Source organism: Oncorhynchus mykiss, chromosome 18, assembly GCF_013265735.2.
Source record: "Oncorhynchus mykiss isolate Arlee chromosome 18, USDA_OmykA_1.1, whole genome shotgun sequence".
NCBI classification, from domain to species: domain Eukaryota; kingdom Metazoa; phylum Chordata; class Actinopteri; order Salmoniformes; family Salmonidae; genus Oncorhynchus; species Oncorhynchus mykiss.
Window position 1 is genome coordinate 36,991,954 of NC_048582.1, and position 21,624 is coordinate 37,013,577.

The 21,624-nt window shown below is 44.5% G+C and overlaps 1 protein-coding gene across 1 annotated transcript in view; it reads right to left on the reverse strand.

The window, feature by feature from the left end:
* Positions 1-21,624, reverse strand: part of LOC110496124 — a 66,509-nt gene that overhangs the window by 1,713 nt on the left and 43,172 nt on the right. The window contains exons 5-21 of the mRNA XM_021571826.2: positions 14,342-14,389; positions 11,470-11,588; positions 9,433-9,649; positions 8,375-8,514; positions 8,067-8,193; positions 7,837-7,872; positions 7,572-7,711; positions 7,230-7,356; positions 5,391-5,548; positions 4,300-4,426; positions 4,050-4,085; positions 3,810-3,922; positions 2,836-2,965; positions 2,330-2,469; positions 2,100-2,223; positions 1,683-1,841; positions 1,041-1,200 (exon numbers count right to left, since the gene is read on the reverse strand). Of these exons, the coding sequence (XP_021427501.2) occupies positions 1,041-1,200; positions 1,683-1,841; positions 2,100-2,223; positions 2,330-2,469; positions 2,836-2,965; positions 3,810-3,922; positions 4,050-4,085; positions 4,300-4,426; positions 5,391-5,548; positions 7,230-7,356; positions 7,572-7,711; positions 7,837-7,872; positions 8,067-8,193; positions 8,375-8,514; positions 9,433-9,649; positions 11,470-11,588; positions 14,342-14,389 (2,101 nt within the window). The remainder of the gene's footprint in view (positions 1-1,040; positions 1,201-1,682; positions 1,842-2,099; positions 2,224-2,329; positions 2,470-2,835; positions 2,966-3,809; positions 3,923-4,049; positions 4,086-4,299; positions 4,427-5,390; positions 5,549-7,229; positions 7,357-7,571; positions 7,712-7,836; positions 7,873-8,066; positions 8,194-8,374; positions 8,515-9,432; positions 9,650-11,469; positions 11,589-14,341; positions 14,390-21,624) is intronic.

Consider the following 21,624-nt stretch of genomic DNA (forward strand, 5'->3'; position numbering starts at 1 on the left):
CCCACAACTGTCAGGTGGATGGATTATCTTGGCAAAGTAGAAATGCTCACTAACAGGGATGTAAACAAATTTGTTCACAATATTTGAGAGAAATAAGCTTTTGAGCTTTTGGAAAAATTCTGGTATCTTTTATTTCAGCTCGTGAAACCAAAACTTTATATGTTGCATTTATATTTTTGTTCAGTGCAGTTGGGGAAGTATTCCCTTGACTATTTCCACATTTTGTTATATTACAGCCTTATTCTAAAATTGATTAAATCGTTTTTGTTTCCTCATGGTCTGAGAGGCCTTTAGGTGCCTTTTGGCAATCTCCAATCAGGCTGTCATGTGCCTTTTCCTGTGGACTGGCTTCTGTCTGGCCACTCTACCATAAAAGCCTGATTGGTGGAGTGCTGCAGAGATGGGAGCACCTTCCAGAAGGACAACCATCTCCACACAGGAACTCTGGAGCTCTGTCAGAGTGACCATCAGGTTCTTGGTCACCTTCCTGACTAAGGCCCTCCTCCCCGGTTTGCACAGTTTGGCCGGGCGGGCCAGCCCTAGGAAGAGTTTTGGTGGTTCGAAACCTCTTCCATTTAAGAATGATGGAGGCCACTGTGTTCTTGCAGACATTTATTTATTTTGGCTACCATGGCTATGTATAGGATGACAATGCCCCCATCCACAGGGCACAAGTGGTCAATGGTTGAATGGTTTGATGAGGATGAAAATGATGTAAACCATATGCCAAAGGGGCCGCGTTTGTGTTTTTCACGCAGAAAAGGCAACGCAGGTCTAAAATGCTTTTTATTGTAAATTCTGCTCAGCTTTAGTCAGGGTACTCTCTAAATCATGAATGGAAAAGGTCTAATTTTGTTCAGTATAGATAAGTATAGGTCAGCAATGGGGAGTTACTGCTTTCCTACAAGAGCACAAAATGTGTAGGCTACAGTTCAAGCTGTCTTTGAAAAGCTAGTCATGTAATGCATGTATTGCATGAAAGCACAAATCATGTGTGTAGTTCCTATCATTTCCCTCCTAAGAAGACAGTAGTGTCTCACCCTTGATGTCCAACACCATACCAGGGAAGGTAAGGCTGGGGATGGTGCCTCTCATCTGGGCTGACCAGGTCTGGACAGGCTGCCGGGCCTCTGACCACAGCACCACCTTCGCCCCCGCCTCCACATTCCCCATCACCTGCAGGCTCATAGTAGGAGCCAACTAGAGATAGACGGACATAAGAGAATGTAGAACTCTGGTCAACTCTCTTTGTTTTCAGTAGAAAGACACAATAAGCTTCCATATTTATTTGGATTACTATAGGACTAGCAGATTGTTCAACAGTCAATGTATAAGTGAATCTAAGACCAGGGCTGGGAAACTCCGGTCCTCAAGGGCTACAGTGTATGCTAGTGCTCATCTTTGCCTTTTAATCAAAGACGAATGTCTACCTGGACAAACAGGTGTGAGCCCTCTATGGTCAATCAATCAATAATTGTGATTGATAAATGTATCAATCAAGTGCCAGGATGGTATCAAATCACATTTATTAAAACATTTTAAACAGCAAAAATGCATTTCTTCAGAACTGTAATCCGGGAACCCATGGGGTTGCGCGAGGGAGTCCCAGGGGTTCCTCAGTAAAGGTGAAAGAAAATGAAATAAAAAAAAGTTCAGGTACTTTATTCCTTGCAAAGTAATACCTTGTTCTTGATGAGGCCCTCCTGGTAGAACCAGATGTCGCTCATGCCCTCCACCTGCTCGATCACCACCACGCGTCCAGACTTCATTTCCTCCACGCCGCCCTGGATGGACAGGAAGTGACCTCGCTCTTTGCTCTTGATGCGGAAGAAGCGCCGCTTCTGCAGGGAATGGAAACAGTCACATGTCAAAGCAAATAGAAGTGGCGTAAAGGATTCATAACTTTGTATAAGAATGCATGAGATTTTATAATGTCTTATTATAAGGCTTATAATAAATTAGGTCCCTACGTAGAAAACGTTCAACTGACTCACAATGGCAGTGATTTAGTCAGGATCACTATTCTAAGCAAAACATTTTTTTTCTTACAGTGTATATTATAACCAGAATGAAGTAAAGAAGTAGAGTGAGATACGAACCTGTAGTACTGGGTACATTGAGCCAATGGTGAGGAGCTGACTGAACTTGGGCCAGTTGGTGATTTCAATGGGTTCTAATAGGAACTGGCGCCCCCTGTAGTTACTGTGCTCACACAGCACCCAGCTGCAAAGAGCGCAAGTGAGGTATAGGGTGAGAGAGTTAAACAAGATCACAGAATATCAACACTCAGAATAACACACACACACACACACGCGCGCGCAACACTCACCAGCCTCGGTTGACTCTGACAGAGAGTAGATGGTTGTTGTAGCCCTCCTCCAACATATTGACCACCTCTGTGTCCACTGTGATCTCCCTGCCCTCCAAACACTCCAGACCAAACAGAGAGATGGAGGGCACTGAGAATACCTGGGGAAACAAGGGGATTAAGATATACAGTGTTAAGATAGACTTTAGTAGTCCACACGGGATGTCTTCTGCTCCCCCCCCCCAACCCCTCCGATATACATTAGGTTGAATAGCCTGGAGCAGTGTTACAGTGGGTCAGGCTATGGGGTTGAGAGGAGTAATGGTATGGGGAAGAGGAGGGGGAGAGAGAAGGCTGGGAGCATTAAGCCAAACATACCGAAATACTATGATGGACAAATTGATTCATTAAGTGATTGAAAATAAAATGGTGCGAGACAGACAGACAAAGTGAAATGTGATGGTGAGAGGGAGGTGAAAAGGCCAGTCTATATACGAGTGGGACGAGTATATGAGGATTGTTCTTACCAGTGGGACAGTCTTCAGCGAGCGTATGACACAGTTCGGAGGACAGCCCATGCTGGTGAAGTTGGGGTAGTCTCCTTCCGACAGGATGTACAGGTTCCCTGAATACTCACGGCCCTCGTACACCACCCAACTGGGACACAGAGGTGCACACAAAACCCATTCAAAACCCATTTACTAACCCCACATGCTCATCAGTACAGTTATGATAATGTGCTGGCTCATCTCTAGGCCCTTCATCACTCCATACCATCCTCTACATCTCCTCTAAGCCTGTGTATCCTCCCATCGCTCCTAATCCTACATTTGTCCCTCTCAGACCTTTGTCAACTACACTTGGTGTGTGTGTCTGCATGCATGCATGTGTTGGTTCTGTCCCACCTTCCTCCCACCAGTTTACTTGTTGATAAACTTGTCAGAGTCATAATTCCATGATGGCTCATCTCTTTTAAGTCCTCCATCCCACTGTTTCTCAACTCTGGTCATCGAGTACCCCCAAGAGTACACATTTTTGTTGTGACAGCCGACGAAGCACACCGGATTCTACTCGCCAACTAATCATCAAGCCCATGACAAGATGAATGAGGTGTTTATCCGGGGCAACAACAACAAGATGAATCTCCACACTCTTAGAAAAAAGGGTTACTAAAGGATTCTGCGGCTGTCCCCATTGGAGAACTCTTTAGTTCTAGGTGGAACCCTTTTTGCTTCCAGGTAGAACTCTTTTGGGATCCATGTATAACCCTCTGTGGAAAGGGTTCTTTATGGAACCCAAAAGGATTCTACCTGGAACCAAAAGGAGATCCTCAAAGGGTTATCCTATGGAGACAACCGAATAACCATTTTTGGTTCTAGATAGCACCTTTAATTCTAAGAGCGCACTAAGCCTGTGTAACCTCCTAAATTCTCCTTCATGCTTTCCTCTCTTTGGCTACTGCCAGAATGTTAGCTCTGTGTGTGTGTTGGTCTCGTCCCACCTTCCTCCCACCACTCTGAAGGACTTGGCGATGAGCTTGTCAGAGAGGGACTCCTCGTTCTTGTCACACAGATGGCATTCGCCCTGGAAATCTGGCTCCGTGTACAGCATCACCTGAGGAGGACAGAGACAGCGAAGGAAGAAAGAGTTAAACCATCAGTCACATTTACCATAGACATAGTTCAAGTGAAAAGATATCGCGTGACTGCAGAAGGATATACGATTGCACAAGATGTCTCACCTCTCTTCTGACGTTGCCCTGGTTTTCACTCGGAGCCTGAAACAGACACACGACAACTGAGTGCACGGAGTAAACATCAAAATGTCAAACATCCTTTTCATATTCCCCTCAGGCTGACAAAGCGATCGAAACATTGCAACATTGAAGGAGCAGCGAAACAGCGTGGGTGTTCTCTCAGTTCATTTTCCTGTCTGTTTCCGTCTCTCCACTGTCAACTCCGGTAGAAAAGAGTCTCCAGGCTCCTACTCACCTGTAGGATGGGCTGGACAGAGCAGATGCGGTTGTCTGAAGAGCCCCAGTCAGCAGAGTTACTGTAGAAACCTTTCTCCAGGATATACTGGTCACCAGAGAAGTCCACGTGAGAGTAGGCGATCCATCTGAAGGAGAGAACAACGGAGTCAAACCTCCACTAAAACTCTAACAGCCTTCAATCACTGTTGGAGGGACCTTGTGTTTAATTTATTATGCCTATAATGTAATAAAAAATCCAGGTATTATCAAATATGATCATATTCTTCTTAATTTATCAGCCAGGATCAAGTTATTACCAGAGCCATATCTATATTGGCTCTAGTGATGATCATATTCTTATTAACTTATCAGGCCTCTGACACACAAGCATTATATCCGTCATTACTATGCTATTACTATATAAAGCAAGGGGTGAAAGTAAGGCGGTGCGATCCGGTAGAACTTCCCGGCAAAATACGTAGCGGGGGTACGCTGTACCGGTTAAACATGAGCCTAGATCATAATAATGAAAAGAAAACGACAAGAAAACTGCACGATCCAAAATGCAATGTGGTCGACGAGAGCGCGGACATTTTGCCACGGCAGAGATGAGCTAGTGACACAGAGACGCGTGTGGACGGCAGTGGACTTATACATCCTGGCCTAATGACAGTCACCAGTGGCATTGCCCCGTTGTGCTGTTTTGTGTAACAGGATGTCTCTTCACATTCACCACTGGTTGGAGGCTGGAAATATGTTGCCAGTGGAAGAAGGTGCGCGGGGTATCCTAGTTAAAGAAGCCCTTTGACGTGATTGTTTGACAAATCAGATGAAACATCATGACTGGCTGTGTTCACGACACAATAAAAAGGTGATGCATTCTAAAAGTTAAAGGACAAATCTTTAGGACTAGAACCCACAGAGATCCCATTGAATTAATAGGGGTTCTATATGGAATTCTTATGATTAGGCCCATAAGAAAATACAGGAGGTCCAATACCGGGAATAAATATATTATACGTTCACCCTTGTATATAACAATAGACTATACCCCGTGAGACTATACCCCGTGAGACTATAACGCTGCTCGTCACAAGCGTGTGTACTTACGCTCCACTGAGGACCTGTATGGAGCGCGTGGTGGTGTGGTAACCAAACAGCTCCACGTCAGGAATGGCCTTGGTCACCTCAAAGGTGTTCTCCTGCTCCACCACCTCCTCCTCCTCATCTGGCTGCTCATACATCACCAGCATGGGCTCCGTCAGGTCCTACAAGGGGACAGAGGGGTCAGAGGTCACATGCTGTGGCTCCAGGTAGGAGTTGTCTTTAGGCACAGTTGTCTCTAGGACCAGCTACATCCTGAACTTAACCAGCAGGGAAGGAATAGCTACAGTAAGCGCGCTGGCGCCCACAGACACAGTGAGGTCTTGATGTGGTGTGTTCCACTGTCCTTCTAGATGCCATCAGTTGTTCCGTTTCTGGTCAAAAGTATTTCACGCTGATTAGTTCAATGGAACTACATTTGTTTTTGAGTGAATGGCCACGCTGCTCTATGGCAACAGGGGACAAGTTAATACTAGATATTAATCTTAACCCCAATCCAAAAGCCTAACCTGAGTATGTCCCTGTGCCTGGGTCATCTAGACATAATCACTGCCAAAATAATGGAAACCCGTGAAATTGTTGCGTTTATATTTTCTTTGTATCCCGCATTTACTCAACAATTTCACTGAGTTAGCTTCATTACAGACAGAAATACTCCTCAGTTTCATCAGCTGTCCAGGTGGCTGGTCTCAGATGATCCCGCAGGTGAAGAAGCCGGCTTTGGAGGTCCTGGACTAGTGTGGTTAGATGTGGTCTGCGGTTGTGAGGCCGGTTGGACGTACTGCTAAATTCTCTAGAATGACGTTGGAGGTGGCTTATGGTAGAGAAATGTACATGAAATTCTCTGGCAACAGCTCCGGTGGACATTCCTGCAATCAGCATGCCAACTGCACGCTCCCTCAACTCGAGACATCTGTGGCATTGTGTTGTGACAAGTTGCCTTTTTTTGTCCTCAGCACAAGGTGGTGCTTCTACACAGGTGTTGTTCCTGAGTTAATTAAGAAATTAACATCCCATCATGCTTTGGGTCATGTATAAAAAATGCTGGGTAGGGAAATGTTTTGGCTACCATGGCTATGCCTCCGTAGGATGACAATGCCCCCATCCACAGGGGAACACTGAACGCAAATGAAAGTGCATCAACTGTTAGGACAAGGGATAACAGCTAAACAAAATCCAACTGATGCCATTGCGTGAAGACGCACACAACGTAAGCACGGGCTGGCAATATTTGACTATTTATGACTGCAGTCATATCGACACTTCCATTCATTATAATGCCATTATTTATTTTGTGCCGAATTTCACTATTGATCAAGGCCACTTGGTGCTTATAATGTTTCGGCTACTGATGTTTTCGTCGTTTGACCACGCTTCTTGGTGGTTGGGGTATTTGATTTGATTTTGTCGTCATAGAAATAAGCTGCCTCCACGTTCAAACACATATGCGTTCTGTTTCATAGTTGTAACAAACGTGAATAAAATGAATAAAATGGATTGAACACGTTTCATTTTATTTTATTTTTGATAAACTAATGAAAATGCTATTGTGTTATTTGAAATAAAATACAAATTCTAAACGTTACAATGTTACACTGCAGTCAGAATGACTCATTAGCTTGAAGGGAGGGGTCCATCGACACCCAGCGGTTCCTGTGTCAACCCGTCTCATACCCTTCATCTATACGGATTGAAGTGGTTTTAACAAGTGACATCAATAAGGGAGCACAGCTTTCCCCAGTGTATGATAAAACATGCCATTTAGGACATGATCATTCTTGCAGCATCTGGATACAAGGTCCTGACAGAGATGGGGGTTGTAACGTGATGGTATGGCCCACTCACCGCTCGTATGACTCTGACGGAGCGCAGCTCGGAATCGCAGCCCCCCCACACCCTCCAGTCGTGGTAGTCTCCCTCCTCCAACAGATACTGGTGGCCTCGGAAACCCTCCTTCTCATAGCCAACCCAGCTACAAGTAGAGGGAGGCAGAGGATGAGATGCAGGAAGTAAGACACGCACACACACACACGCGCACACACACACACACACACACACACACACACACACACACACACACACACACACACACACACACACACACACACACACACACACATACACACACACACACACACACACACACACACACACACACACACACACACACACACACAGTTTACTCACCAGCCTCCCTGCACTTGGATGGATCCAGGGCTGTACATGAAGGCAGTCTGCTGTCTATCCAGTCTGGTCATGAAGTCTCTCATGTTGGTGTAGATCGTCCTCTTCTTCCCAGTGAAGTAAGGCTTGTCATACAGCACCAGCTGGAAGCAACAGGGAAAAACACGCTTCATTTGCTTCGCGTTTGTGTAATTAAATTGAGTTGATTGTTTGATTGACTCGTTCTTTCATTTCCGTATCATGGCCATAGCATTGCCGTATCTCTTACCTTTGGCTCACCGGGTTTCTCCACTCTCGGTTCACCCTGTAAAATGTATTAAATGAAATCTTAACAAATGTCATTTGTACTGCAATGCATTTACCTTGTTCCCCTGTAAAATGACGTTGCATGGGAATGTGTATTCTACTAAATGTAAATCTAAACCGTGTACATTGCCCTGATTGTCCGTGCAATTCTTGAAAGGTGAAAGGTGTTCCGGAGGTGGAGGGGATACTTACGATTTTGAGCGGGTGCACTGAGCCCACGTAGGGTTGTTCCACGCCCCAGGCTGCAGGGTTGGGGAACCCCCCCACCTCCAGAACACGTGGTACGCCCTGGAAAAAAGGCTGCGGGTACACCAGCCATCTGAAGAGAGAACATCCAAATCAGAACAGGGATATCATAACAGAAGCTCGACCTCACAAAGCCATGTCATTATGTTCGACAAAACAAACCATATGAAAAAATATAATCATCTACTTTCATAAAAAGGTTGATCCTTTTCCTCCTAAAAAAGTAGTGGGCCGAGCCGACTCTGTTTACTCACAGTCCAGCGTTGATGATGATGGAGTTGGCTTTGATGGGGAAGCCGAATATCCTGGCGTCATCTGACGTGTCTCTGAAGGTCACCTTCTTCCCCTCGGCATTCTCCTCTGGGAACAGACTGATCTCTGGCACACTGTAGTCCTGCGGGGGCAGAGAGAAATGTCAAGTATGGTACTTTTGACACTAGAGGGTACTAGTTTCACAGAGAGAAGCGCATTTGTGATACAGGCTCTGACAAAGAGGATGGCATTTCGAGACAGCAATCCTTAAGAGTGCCAGAGTCTGTCAACACATCTACTGAACCACACCTAATCAGAGTGGCATAACTCTTGCCTTGTGGCATCCATCAACCCGTTTGAGACTATTTGGCTTGAGCCCATTTTAGTTGCATAATGAGTTCATTTATAATTGCATAATCCACTTATTAGTAGTAATTGTTATTGGCTATGATGTTGGAGCTGGAAAGTGTTAATGCAACGACAAGGGAAGTACAGAAAGTGTCGGTATGTCCAGATATGTTATTGTTTTATGTTAATATTTCTAAGGAGGTAAGTGAAGAGCCACAGTTGAGTCTCAGTTCCTGGTAAGGTCAGGCTAGTTCCTGTGGAACTAGGGCAGGGAGAGATGTGGAGTACAACATTGAGGGCGGGACAACAGTTGGAGAAGAAACCTCTGGGAAGGCGGGGCTAGAGGGGACCATCTCAACAATATTCCAACTGTAGACGTATCTCTCTCACATACAGAGACAGGTTCTGGACTGGGCCATGATAATACCAATAGGAGGAACAGACTCAGTTCTTACCCAGCAACAAAGAATCCGTCAAATCGGAAGGTATAAATACATGCTTGTGTGAATTGTATGTGTGCTATGCAGCTGCAACATCCAGTTTGGGCGTAAAAAAATCTAGCCCGAGCTTCCTGTCTGACTGGATTCGTACAAGAATTTAGAATCTAACATGCCTAAAGCCTTTGGAATTAGCGGCTACTCAAAAAGGCCTGGTTTGAGAAACAATGCTCTATGGCTTATCATAATAGTAATCTGTAACTTCTTCTTCTTACCCTGACTGCTCTTCGTACTGATCCTATGATGAACCTCCTGGCCGGCTTGGCCTCCACAACTTCTTCTCCTCCCTCCTTCTGTCCGTCCACTCCATTTTGCTTCTGTTGTTGTTCCCCTTCCTCCTCAGGGGCGTCGAAGGGGTAGGTGAGCTCTATGTCCCCCTCGTCCAGAGCTATCTTCTCCCCTTTGAAGTTGGGCTTCTCATACAAGACCCAGCTGCAGAGAGGAATGGAAAGACAGGAAAATGAAAAGTAAGGGTCCATGGTCAGAACAAGATTCATTTGAACACAATGCATGACCTATATTGATTAATTCATAATCAATAATTCTACATGGAAGACATGAGGAGAGTTGAATAACCCTTTTAGGTTCTGGATAGTACCTTTTTTTGGGGCCCCTTTTCTCTCCAATTTCGTGAATTCCAATCTTGTCTCATCGCTGCAACTCCCCAACGGGCTCGGGAGAGACAAAGGTCGGGTCACGTGTCCTCCGAAACATGACCCGCCACATGACCCGCCAAACCATGCTTCTTTATTATTTCAAAAAAATATTTTTGTTTACTTTTACACCTTTTTCGTGATATCCAATTGGTAGTTACAGTCTTGTCCCATCGCTGCAACTCCCGTACGGACTCAGGAGAGGCAAAGTTCAAGAGCCATGTATCCTACAAAACACGACCCTGCCAAAACGCACTGCTTCTTGACACACTGCTCGCTTAACCCAGAAGCCAGCCGCACCAATGTGTCGGAGGAAATACTGTACAGCTGGCAACCGAAATCAGCTTGCAGGTGCCCATCCCGCCACAAGGAGTTGCTAGAGCGCGATGGGACAAGGAAATCCCGGCCAGCCAAACCCTCCCCATAACCCAGATGACCCTGGGCCAATTGTGTGCCGCCTCATTGTTTTCCCAGTCACGGCCGGCTGTGACACAGCCTGGGAACAAACCCGGGGCTGTAGCGACGCCTCAAGCGGGGTGATGCAGTGCCTTAAGACCGCTGGAGGCTCCAAACCGCGCTTCTTAACACCCCGCCCGCTTAATCCGGAAGCCGGCCGCACCGATGTGTCAGAGGAAACACCATTCAACTGACGACCGAAGTCTGGATAGGACCTTTTATTCTAAGAGAGTGTACAGGTTGTGAGAGACTATTTTCATTTTTTTTTTTTTAGAGTAGGCAAATTATAACAAGAGGGAGAGACAGGTAGACAGATATGCAAATATTGCAATAGAGCATGCCAAGATCTTAGTCCCCTCTCCAGAGATCTCCTCAAAAAGTCACATCAGCACAGAGAAAGGGATGTGTGTGAGAGACGTAAAAGATTCCCGCTGCAGTGCTCGCACCCAGTGCAGGTGTTGGACTGCATGCCTTTGCTCCATTTCCTGGAATAAATTGTCCATTCCCTCTCTGGATTAATAAAATGACTATAGTGTGTATTACTACTAGGTATTTGGTTGAGATCATACTGCAATTATCTTGATCATAATTATATGGATTAGTGTGTGTGTGTGTGTGTGTGTGTGTGTGTGTGTGTGTGTGTGTGTGTGTGTGTGTGTGGATTACTGCTTAAAGCGTGTCCAATTTCAGACATTGGTGTTCAGTTCCGTGTATCTCAGCGGGTGATAGGGGGGCATTCAAGATCTACATGATTTGGCAGCATTGGAGATACTTTAATAACCTTGACAGGATAGTTTAAATATTGTTTCTTGCTTTGAGGTTGGGCCAAATATGTGGAAGTGACATGTGACACGAGGAAAAAGTGTGACCTTTGGTTTTGTTTGCTGCTGGAGGCAGTAAAATATAGGCACCAATGACACCATCTCTCTGTGGCTCTGTCTTTTTTCCAGGACACATAAGGTGCTTTGGAACAGGTGATTACATCCATTGTCGATCTGCTCACAACTGACTGTGTGTGTGTCCCTGCATGTCATATACACCTGTGTGTGGGTGTGTGCATCCCCCCTCAAGTCTAATGTCCATGAGCAGTTCTAACTACAACAGTGAGCGAGTGAGCGTGCGAGCGTGCATTTGAAAACTTACCCTCCCCTGACAACCCTGATCGAGATAGTTTCCTGTAGTTGCCAGGGTGTGGCATCAATGACATCACTCCGCACCTCAATCCGCTGGCCACACATTCCTGGCTGGTCAAAGATGAACATCTGGAAAAGACAGCACCATTTCATTACAGATGCTCAACTTCAAAGAGCACACGGATACTGTACCGTGCTCCATCCTCTATCCTAGCATGGATGCTAGATCTGTTTGTGCTTTAGCCAATATCTCTGACGCACATTAAAACGTTCTGATCAAGGCCGTTGTAAAAAAAATGGAATGTCAAGCTTTTGATAGGTCGCTCAAATAAAACAACATGCTTTTAAATGGTGAGCGAGGTTTGCGTCCCCGTTTCTTTTCAACGATGATGTCATTTTTTTGGTTTGCACACCTGACTCACGTTTGTGGAGCGCCCGCCACTTCTTACTGTATATTAAAGGAACAAGCTAATCTCATGGCCAGGCTAACTCTAGCCAGCTCTTTCCTCCATCACTGGAGGCAGCAAACAGCAAAAAGAGTGTGACGCAACGTAGCTACAGCCGCTTTGTGTTGTTAGCCATGTGAACGTTCGGGTAAGGTACCGTATGCTAGTGTGTATCACAGCCAGGCTGTTTAAATCAGAACCTGTCGGAGCTAAATGTCAAGCAAGTCTGTAGGTGCCATGACAAATTCCATGTTGACGGCGAAAAGCTAATTGGAGCATGCAGGAGCAAGCTTGACATTTATCTAGTTTCATAATCTTAATGGCAAAAGGCAAATAGGGCAGGTATGTAGCTAGTGTTACTTAGTAACCCCACCACGGTAATTTAAATACCACAGTAATTGTTTGAGCACAGGATCGTTTGACTGGAGCGCAAAAGCATTGGCAAGGCATGGATGTAACTTCTGCCAAAGAGGAAGTAATTGTGAATGGCTACTAACGAGAGACTTGAAACCATAACCAACAATAAAACTAAAACATGCCGATCAAGTACGCCCAATGTTTTTGAAGAAAAGCGATCAAAGTTCATTTGAGTTGCCTCTTTGTTAAACAAGAAAGAGATAGGCTTTTGGCATAAACGCGTCGGCCATCACCAGTGAGTGAGCTGCTCATCATTGGGTAAATAAATCAGTGAAACTGGAAAGCATTTTTAGGACCATCATTTCCTGTTCATATTGTAGCCTACAATATGATTGCATACACCTAGGCCTGGGCTATTGATGGATTCACGGTCGTTTTTATTGATCTCAGATTGTCAGAGTACCCTGTCATTTCGATCATTTGTACAGTATTAAAAAAGATTCTGCCAAAGTCTCCAGTCATGAAATGAGTTTGGAAAAAGAGCACATTTTTCCCAGACCCTGGGCCACATGAAATGCCTCTCCTCTACAGCTCTATGCCACTACGAAAATGTGATGATATGCATGCAATGCTTTCTGCTTCCTGTACCTCAGAGCTGCCTAGGTCACCCCCCTCTTTTGTTCACTTTTTGTTCCGGAACCTTCTGATTTACAAATTATGCACTGATTATGATTGCATTTTCTCTCAAATCAAGCACTGCAAGCTTTGGCAACCCTATGCTGGGGTTGCGACCCTTAGGTTGGGAACCCCTACTCTTGCAGTATGTTAGGACTATAGTGAATGAACTGGGCTTTCAGTAATATTGTCCAAACCACTAAGTGTGCATTGGAAAAAAGACAATGGCTTTCTTTCCACTTCCACACAGATCTGATTGATTGATCCAAATGTTCAACAGCCTAAATAGAGAATGATGTTTGGATGAGTGAATCTGACTGGAATCATACTCATCTCATTTCCTCAGCTTTACCATGCTCTACATGAGATCCCTCTCCTCATCCTTAATTACTTGCCTTCGGCAACTAACTGTCACTTTGGGGTACGGTGAAGTGTGAAGCCATTAATTCACTTTGAATTATCCTCATTAATCCTAACGGCTAACCTGGTGAAAAACTGCTAACATGGTGGCTAACCTGGTGAAAAACGGCTAACATGGTGGCTAACCTGGTGAAAAACTGCTAACATGGTGGCTAACCTGGTGAAAAACTGCTAACATGGTGGCTAACCTGGTGAAAAACGGCTAACATGGTGGCTAACCTGGTGAAAAACGGCTAACATGGTGGCTAACCTGGTGAAAAACTGCTAACATGGTGGCTAACCTGGTGAAAAACTGCTAACATGGTGGCTAACCTGGTGAAAAACTGCTAACATGGTGGCTAACCTGGTGAAAAACTGCTAACATGGTGGCTAACCTGGTGAAAAACGGCTAACATGGTGGCTAACCTGGTGAAAAACTGCTAACATGGTGGCTAACCTGGTGAAAAACTGCTAACATGGTGGCTAACCTGGTGAAAAACTGCTAACATGGTGGCTAACCTGGTGAGCAGTCATCCATCACTACATCTAAAAAAAGGTTGCAATGGGACATTGACCTTTACTTCAGGACACATTGTATACTGTAGGACAAAGACGATAGATGAGGGATAGAGGTGTAGTTGTTTGCAATGGGACATTGACCTTTACTTCAGGACACATTGTATACTGTAGGACAAAGACGATAGATGAGAGATAGAGGTGTAGTTGTTTGCAATGGGACATTGACCTTTACTACAGGACACATTGTATACTGTAGGACAAAGGCGATAGATGAGGGATAGAGGTGTAGTTGTTTGCAATGGGACATTGACCTTTACTTCAGGACACATTGTATACTGTAGGACAAAGACGATAGATGAGAGATAGAGGTGTAGTTGTTTGCAATGGGACATTGACCTTTACTACAGGACACATTGTATACTGTAGGACAAAGGCGATAGATGAGGGATAGAGGTGTAGTTGTTTCACAGTCAGACAGACACTCACCTTTCCTGGCCGAGGGTTGAGCTTTCCATGTTCTTTCTCCTTGGTGAGCTGCAGACACACAGAGAAAACAGCCATCTAGTCATTTCATACTTTTATCAAACCACTATAAATAGCATATCTTACCTATCAATCTTTTAAGATGAATGCGGTAAGTTGCTCTGGATAAAAGCGTCTGCTAAATGACTAAGATTTTTTTGAAATGTAACAGTGCATCACTAGACTTTCTACAGTATGTCATGTTTAACTTGTCTTGGACAACACATTAGGGATTGGAATTTAAATAGTTAACATGCCAAACCTCAAAATAGCTCAACTACTGCAGCAACAGTACCCAAACAACTACAGAAATGTTCAATCTAAAAACCCCAGCCACCCCGTCAACCTGTTTTGCAATTACTGATGAACACACACAAGGCCACCCATGTCCCATTACTCCCTGAGAGAATGCAAACATCACATTCTCATTGAGAGGCATGAGACAGACAACAACAAACTACTGTGTGTGTGTGTGTGTGTGTGTGTGTGTGTGTGTGTGTGTGTATTTTTGTCCACACAATTAACCATTCAAAAGTGTGAATACCCTTTGCAGTGATTTACTAATGATTATCTATTTCACGTTATTTCAGCCAGTAAGAGACACATGCCTAACAATTTCAGTATTCCTCCATCTAGGAGAACTGGTTCTGAGGAAGACGAGGAGAGGGGAGCGGCCATTTTGAAAGCACAACAACCTAGAAGGAAGTGAGAAAGACGCATTCTTGTGTCATTTGTTCTCGTCTCACCAGACCTTGACATTCCTTGGTTACACCTGTTTCTCAATGACATGTACTAGTGGCATGTAGCTGGAATGCAATAGAATGTGTCCACACTGCGGTCTGTAGTCCTTCACCTTTCTGGGTGGACAGGTAGAGAGTTTGTGTTTGTTTTGTGTGCGTGTGTGTCTCTTTATGTGCAAGTCATTAGGGTATCAAATGTCTGCTTGACTCTTTGCAGTAGGAGCTCATAGGAAATAGGAACTTATCCTCTAGATCGCTTTACACTCTATAATCAAAGATCAAATATGGTATGAAAGTCCTTCCTACTACCTGGATCATATCTAATCCTGTTTTTGAATGGCCTTCAAAATCATATCATCAAATTCATGAAAACTCGGTCAATTAAGATATGTACAATTCGATTCGTATTAGTGGATTCATTTACTTCTACCCAATGCCATCTACGAAGGCTTTTGGTTACGAAAATAAACTATCGAAAACCTTAATGAAAGGCATCAGGCAGAAGTGAATGAATCCCTGAATACAACTGGAATTTTACATATATCTTAAGTGACCGCATCTTCATAAATTTGAAGATAACCTTGAAGGCCATTCAAAAATAGCATGGGACATGATCCAGGAAGTAGGCGGGACTTTCAGATCATATTCAGGTCATGAACAGAATCTGTTGCTGCTCCAATCCACACATTGCTTATCCTGGCATGACTGTCTAGTAAGACTTGCTGCCTTAACACTGCACCCTGAAACGTTTGTGGCTAAATGAGTCTTGAACTATAACAAAGTGGCCCTCGACTTCATTCAGCTTGAGCATTCGAAACAGTAACAGGACACCGGTCGACTGTGTCCCACCCGCTCACTTGAAAATGAGCCGAGGGGATGATTGAGCCACAGCTTAAAAGACCTCCGATACTACCTTGGCTTTTCCATTGTCATTTCACAGGGAAATAGAGGGGTTGGCGGGTGGGACACAATGGAGATTAGCCAATGTGCGAGGGCACTGGTTGGTCGGCCCAATTGAGGTAGTATGTTTTTAAAAAAATATATATATATTTCACCTTTATTTAACCAGGTAGGCTAGTTGAGAACAAGTTCTCATTTGCAACTGCGACCTGGCCAAGTTAAAGCATAGCAGTGTGAACAGACAACACAGAATTACACATGGAGTAAACAATTAACAAGTCAATAACACAGTAGAAAAAAAGAGAGTCTATATACATTGTGTGCAAAAGGCATGAGGAGGTAGGGGAATAATTACAATTTTGCAGATTAACACTGGAGTGATAAATGATCAGATGGTCATGTACAGGTAGAGATATTGGTGTGCAAAAGAGCAGAAAAGTAAATAAATAAAAACAGTATGGGGATGAGGTAGGTAAAATTGGGTGGGCTATTTACCGATAGACTATGTACAGCTGCAGCGATCGGTTAGCTGCTCAGATAGCAGATGTTTGAAGTTGGTGAGGGAGATAAAAGTCTCCAACTTCAGCGATTTTTGCAATTCGTTCCAGTCACAGGCAGCAGAGAACTGTAACGAAAGGTGGCCAAATGAGGTGTTGGCTTTAGGGATGATCAGTGAGATACACCTGCTGGAGTGCGTGCTACGGGTGGGTGTTGAATGATGAATGTATAGTTAAAGTGACTATGCATATGTGATAAACCGAGAGTAGCAGCCGCGTTAAAAGAGACGTGCCAACATGAATGAAATAATGTCATTAAGTGCAATTGAAGATTATAAGGCATGAAAGGTTCATGCTCTTTTTTTTCATGCATCTTCGCTTGCTGAGGGAGATGCCTTACCAGACTCAGTGAGCCATAGTCAAAACAGTCTGGTACGGAACGTATTCAAAATGCTGCAGGTGCGTTGTGTAAGCCGTAAGTCAACGTGTACAGTCATTAAACACACAGCGTGTATCTCTGTTGTCTTTGGGGGTAGGAAAAAACTGCTGAGAGACGAAGTGAGCACATCCCACAATAGAGGGATCATCATTTGATGACACAGCGCTGCCAAGGTCCTTTTGTCAAAGGTGATTGAGTACTGCGGTATTTATCCAGATTGTTTATGTGCGGAGTGTGCCTTTCCAGTTTGCGACAGGAAAATGGTTGTAAAGGACACTAGTCCATGCTAAAGACAATTGACCTGCATAATTCATAACGCATATGGCTCTTTCCATGACAGACTGTCCAGGTGAATCCAGGTGAACTCTATAATCCCTTATTGGTGTCACCTGTTAAATCCACTTCAATCAGTGTAGATGAAGGGGAAGAGGCAGGTTAAAGAAGGATTTGTAAGCCTTGAGATATGGCTTGTGTGTGTATGTGTGCCATTCAGAAGGTGAATGGGCAAGACAAAAGATCAGTGCCTTTGAACGGAGTATAATATATACAGCCAAAAGCAAACAGGAAATCGCTCATCGAGAGGCAGCGCTCCGATTGGCTGGGGACTTTAATGCAGGGAAACTTAAATCCGTTTTACCTCATTTCTACCAGCATGTTAAATGTTCAAACCAGAGGGAAAAAAACTCTAGACCTCCTTAACTCCACACACAGAGATGCATACAAAGTTCTCTCTCTCCCTCCATTTGGCAAATCAAGACCATAATTCTATCCTCCTAATTCCTGTTTACAAGCAAAAACTAAAACAGGGAGCACCAGTGACCTGGTCAATAAAAAAGTGGTCAGATGAAGCAGATGCTAAGCTACAGGACTGTTTTGCTAACACAGACTGGAACATGTTCAAGAATTCTTTTTTTTTAAACAGCGAATAAACTATAAACTATTAAAATAGGGAGATTGAGGGATTTTAACAGCCGTACCCTAGTACAACCCATGTGACTGCAGTGAATGTGGCTGAGGGACTATGAAAAACACTAAGAATACATTTTGGGCACTAACTTATTTGTTTTTTAAAACCCTATAAAGTAGTCCAGGATTTTGTGACATCGGTAAAATACGCTTGAATGGCACGTTAAACATGCATTGTGACAATTGTTCTGCCAATACCTCGGCATGACCTAACTTTTTAATGCCCACAACTGTAATAATTGTCATGATGATCATCATCATTAATCAAGTCAGGCATGTACTGGTTGGTACATGATGAAATCCAGGCACATTCACATCTGCTGTCTCAGCCACTGCCTGTCACCAAGGCAGTACCCCAAGGTTCGATCCTAGGCCCCACGCTCCTCTCAATATACATCAACAACATAGCTCAGGCAGTAGGAAGCTCTCTCATCCATTTATATGCAGATACAGTATAATACTCAGCTGGCATCTCCCTGGATTTTGTGTTAAATGCTCTACAACAAAGCTTTCTTAGTGTCCAACAAGCTTTCTCTGCCATTAATCTTGTCCTGAACACCTCCCAAACAAAGGTAATGTGGTTTGGTAAGAAGAATGCCCCTCTCCCCAAAGGTGTGATTACTACCTCTGAGGGTTTAGAGCTTGAGGTAGTCACCTCATACAAGTACTTGGGAGTATGGCTAGACGGTACACTGTCCTTCTCTCAGCACATATCAAAGCTGCATGCTAAAATTAAATCTAGACTATCGTAATCGCTCCTCTTTCACCCCAGTTGCCAAACTAACTCTAATTCAGATGACCATCCTGCCCATGCTAGATTACAGAGACGTCATTTATTTTTAGATCGGAGGTTAGGGTGCTAGATGTCTCGAGCGGCTAGATGTTCTTTACCATTCGGCCATCAGATTTGCCACCAATGCTCCTTATAGGACACATCAGTGCACTCTATACTCCTCTGGAAATTGGTCATCTCTGTATACCTGTCGCAAGACCCACTGGTTGATGCTAATTTCTAAAACCCTCTTAGGCCTCACTCCCCCCTATCTGAGATATCTACTGCAGCCCTCATCCTCCACATACAACACCCGTTCTGCCAGTCACGTTCTGTTAAACGGTCCCCAAAGCACACATCCCTGGATCACTCCTCTTTTCAGTTCGCTGCTGCTGATAGACTGGAACGAGCTGCAACGAACACTCAAACTGGACAGTTTTAACTCAATCTATTTATTCAAAGAGTCAATCATGGACACTCTTACTGACAGTTGACTGCTTTGCGTGATGTATTGTTGTCTCTACCTTCTTGCCCTTTGTGCTGTTGTCGGTGTGCACTCATTTTTGTACCATGTTTTGTGCTGCTCCCATGTTGTGCTGCTCCCATGTTGTGTTTCTACCATGTTGTTGTCATGTTGTGTTGCTACCACGCTGTGATGTCATGTGTTGCTGCCTTGCTATGTTGTTGTCTTAAGCCTCTCTTTAGGTAGTGTTGTCTCTTGTCGTGAAGTGTGTTTAGTTCTATGTTTATTTGATGATTATTTTTTAATCCCATCCCCTGTCCCCGCAGGAGGCCTTTTTGTAGGCCGTCATTGTAAATAAGAATTTGTTCTTAACTGACTTGCCTAGTTAAATAAAAGGTCCAGGACGATACCGTAGGTCCAGGACGATACCAGTGTGGCGATACTCTTTAGTATTGTGGCAAGGAAACAAAACACAAAGCAGATTTAACTTCTTTATGAAAACAACCCTAACGTTGGAAACAAACATCATTGTGTTGTCATCCAGCGTCACATGTATTTATTTTCCAAGCTATAGCTCACAATATTTTACACACAGCAGGTTTTTAAAGGACTAAAGAGTTTGGTCTGCTTGGTGTTTTGCGATACTGGCATTGTCACAGCCCATCATGTACCCACGCCTCTCCGCCTCCCAAGTGTCAACCTCCAGCCAAGCACCGCAGGCTGAAAATGTGCTTACAGATTACATCGCGCCGTCTCAGCACGATACGTTCAGACTGTGCACAGACTTGTGTAAGAGCGAGATGAACGGAACGGCGGGGGGAAAGACAGAGAAGACTTAAATCGCCCCCCCCCCCTTCCACCACCCTCCTCTCCTCTCCTGGGCTAGGCTGTCGATTCAGCTCTGTCAGATCCACCAGTAAGCAAAGGTCAAAGTTGAGGTAAACCAAAGATGAAAAGACGAGGAGTGTCAGCCCAAGCGGGATTCGATCGCTGGGTGGAGTGCTGCCGAGAACACTGTGCCAAGATGAATTATGCCCCTAACACTATCTGGGTGGGTAGCTTTCATTCATGTCATAGATGTACAGACATAGATGTACAGTGTGTCCAAGGCCTGTTGCCATAGATGCATCTTATTAAGATCATGTAAATTCCTGTATATTCAAATTCCCCCTCCTAAACTCCAACCGTTGTGTTCTGATAGATATGTCTCTGTGTGTGTTGGACTTTCTCTTTCACCCTTTCACGCTCCCCATCTCTATCTCTCCTTCTCTTGATGTCTCACTCTCCCTTTGCTTGTCTCTCTCTCTCTCTCTCTATCTATCTATCGCTCCCTCCCTTTTCCTCTCTGTTGGCAAAAGGAAAGCAGGATGAGGCTGTAAAAGCCAACAGTGGGCAGTGAAAGCAGTCTCCAAAACACATGCCTGGCAACACCCAGATGATAACAGGCCACTCATTGTACCTGTTCTGGTGACGTAGCATTAATGTAGGTCAGATAGCCACCAGCATTACAGGTTACTGAACTGCTGCCCTTGTGACTTCTGTCCCGAATTCTTAGCTGAGATCTAGGCTATGCATGCCCAGAAACTCTTGCATAAATCATAGATTAATGTCAACTTGAGTCCCACACGTGGATCTCACATTCAGATGTATACAAGGATTCTACCGATATAACGGAGGTCAGAGAGCCAGTTCCATCGAGGAGACAAATCACATGGTGAAAGGGTCAATAATAGTCTCAGTGACAGAAACATGAGCTGCTCAGGTCTACCTGTGGCCTGAGGGGGGGCAGGGTTATTAGATATCCGGACCGGCACACAAACAGAACGCGCGTGCACTGTGCCAACTTTGCAAAACACAGTTTGCATAGGATAAGTGTCAACATCTCAGTCGAATGGTGAAAGATAAAGCTCCCCACTGGACGAGCGGTGCTCAGTATCTCCTAATGTCAGTATGTACACGCACCTGTGTGGCTGATGTATATGCCTGACAATGTCATTAGAGGGAACATAAGGATGTGGCCTTGTGGGATGTTGTAACTCCTGCCATGTCCCGTCAGAGATGCGTCTTGTCCCGTTTTTATTTTGTTGCTCATCTGTATTGTTTGCTGTGACTGTATTTATTAGAGAGCTGAACATGTGTATTACAAATGCAGATGGGAGGAGCTAGTAGCTACATGAGACGGGAGCACGGATACTGTGGCTGATGTAATGCTTCTAGCCATGGATCCATTGCGTTTCATCAGCCTCCGGTACCATTTCACCTTTCATCCGGAAAGGGCATCGGCGTCACCGCGGTGGAACTCATTAAGTGAAAGGAACCTACAACGGTAATTTGCACTTCTTCTCCAATCAGATTGTCACGTAAATCTCTTCCTAAACTCATCTGTTCTTCAAAACGTCCATGTAAACGAATGACAAAAATGCTCGGTAGGCGTGTAAAACATGTACACCCTGAAAACTTAGGCTGAGTT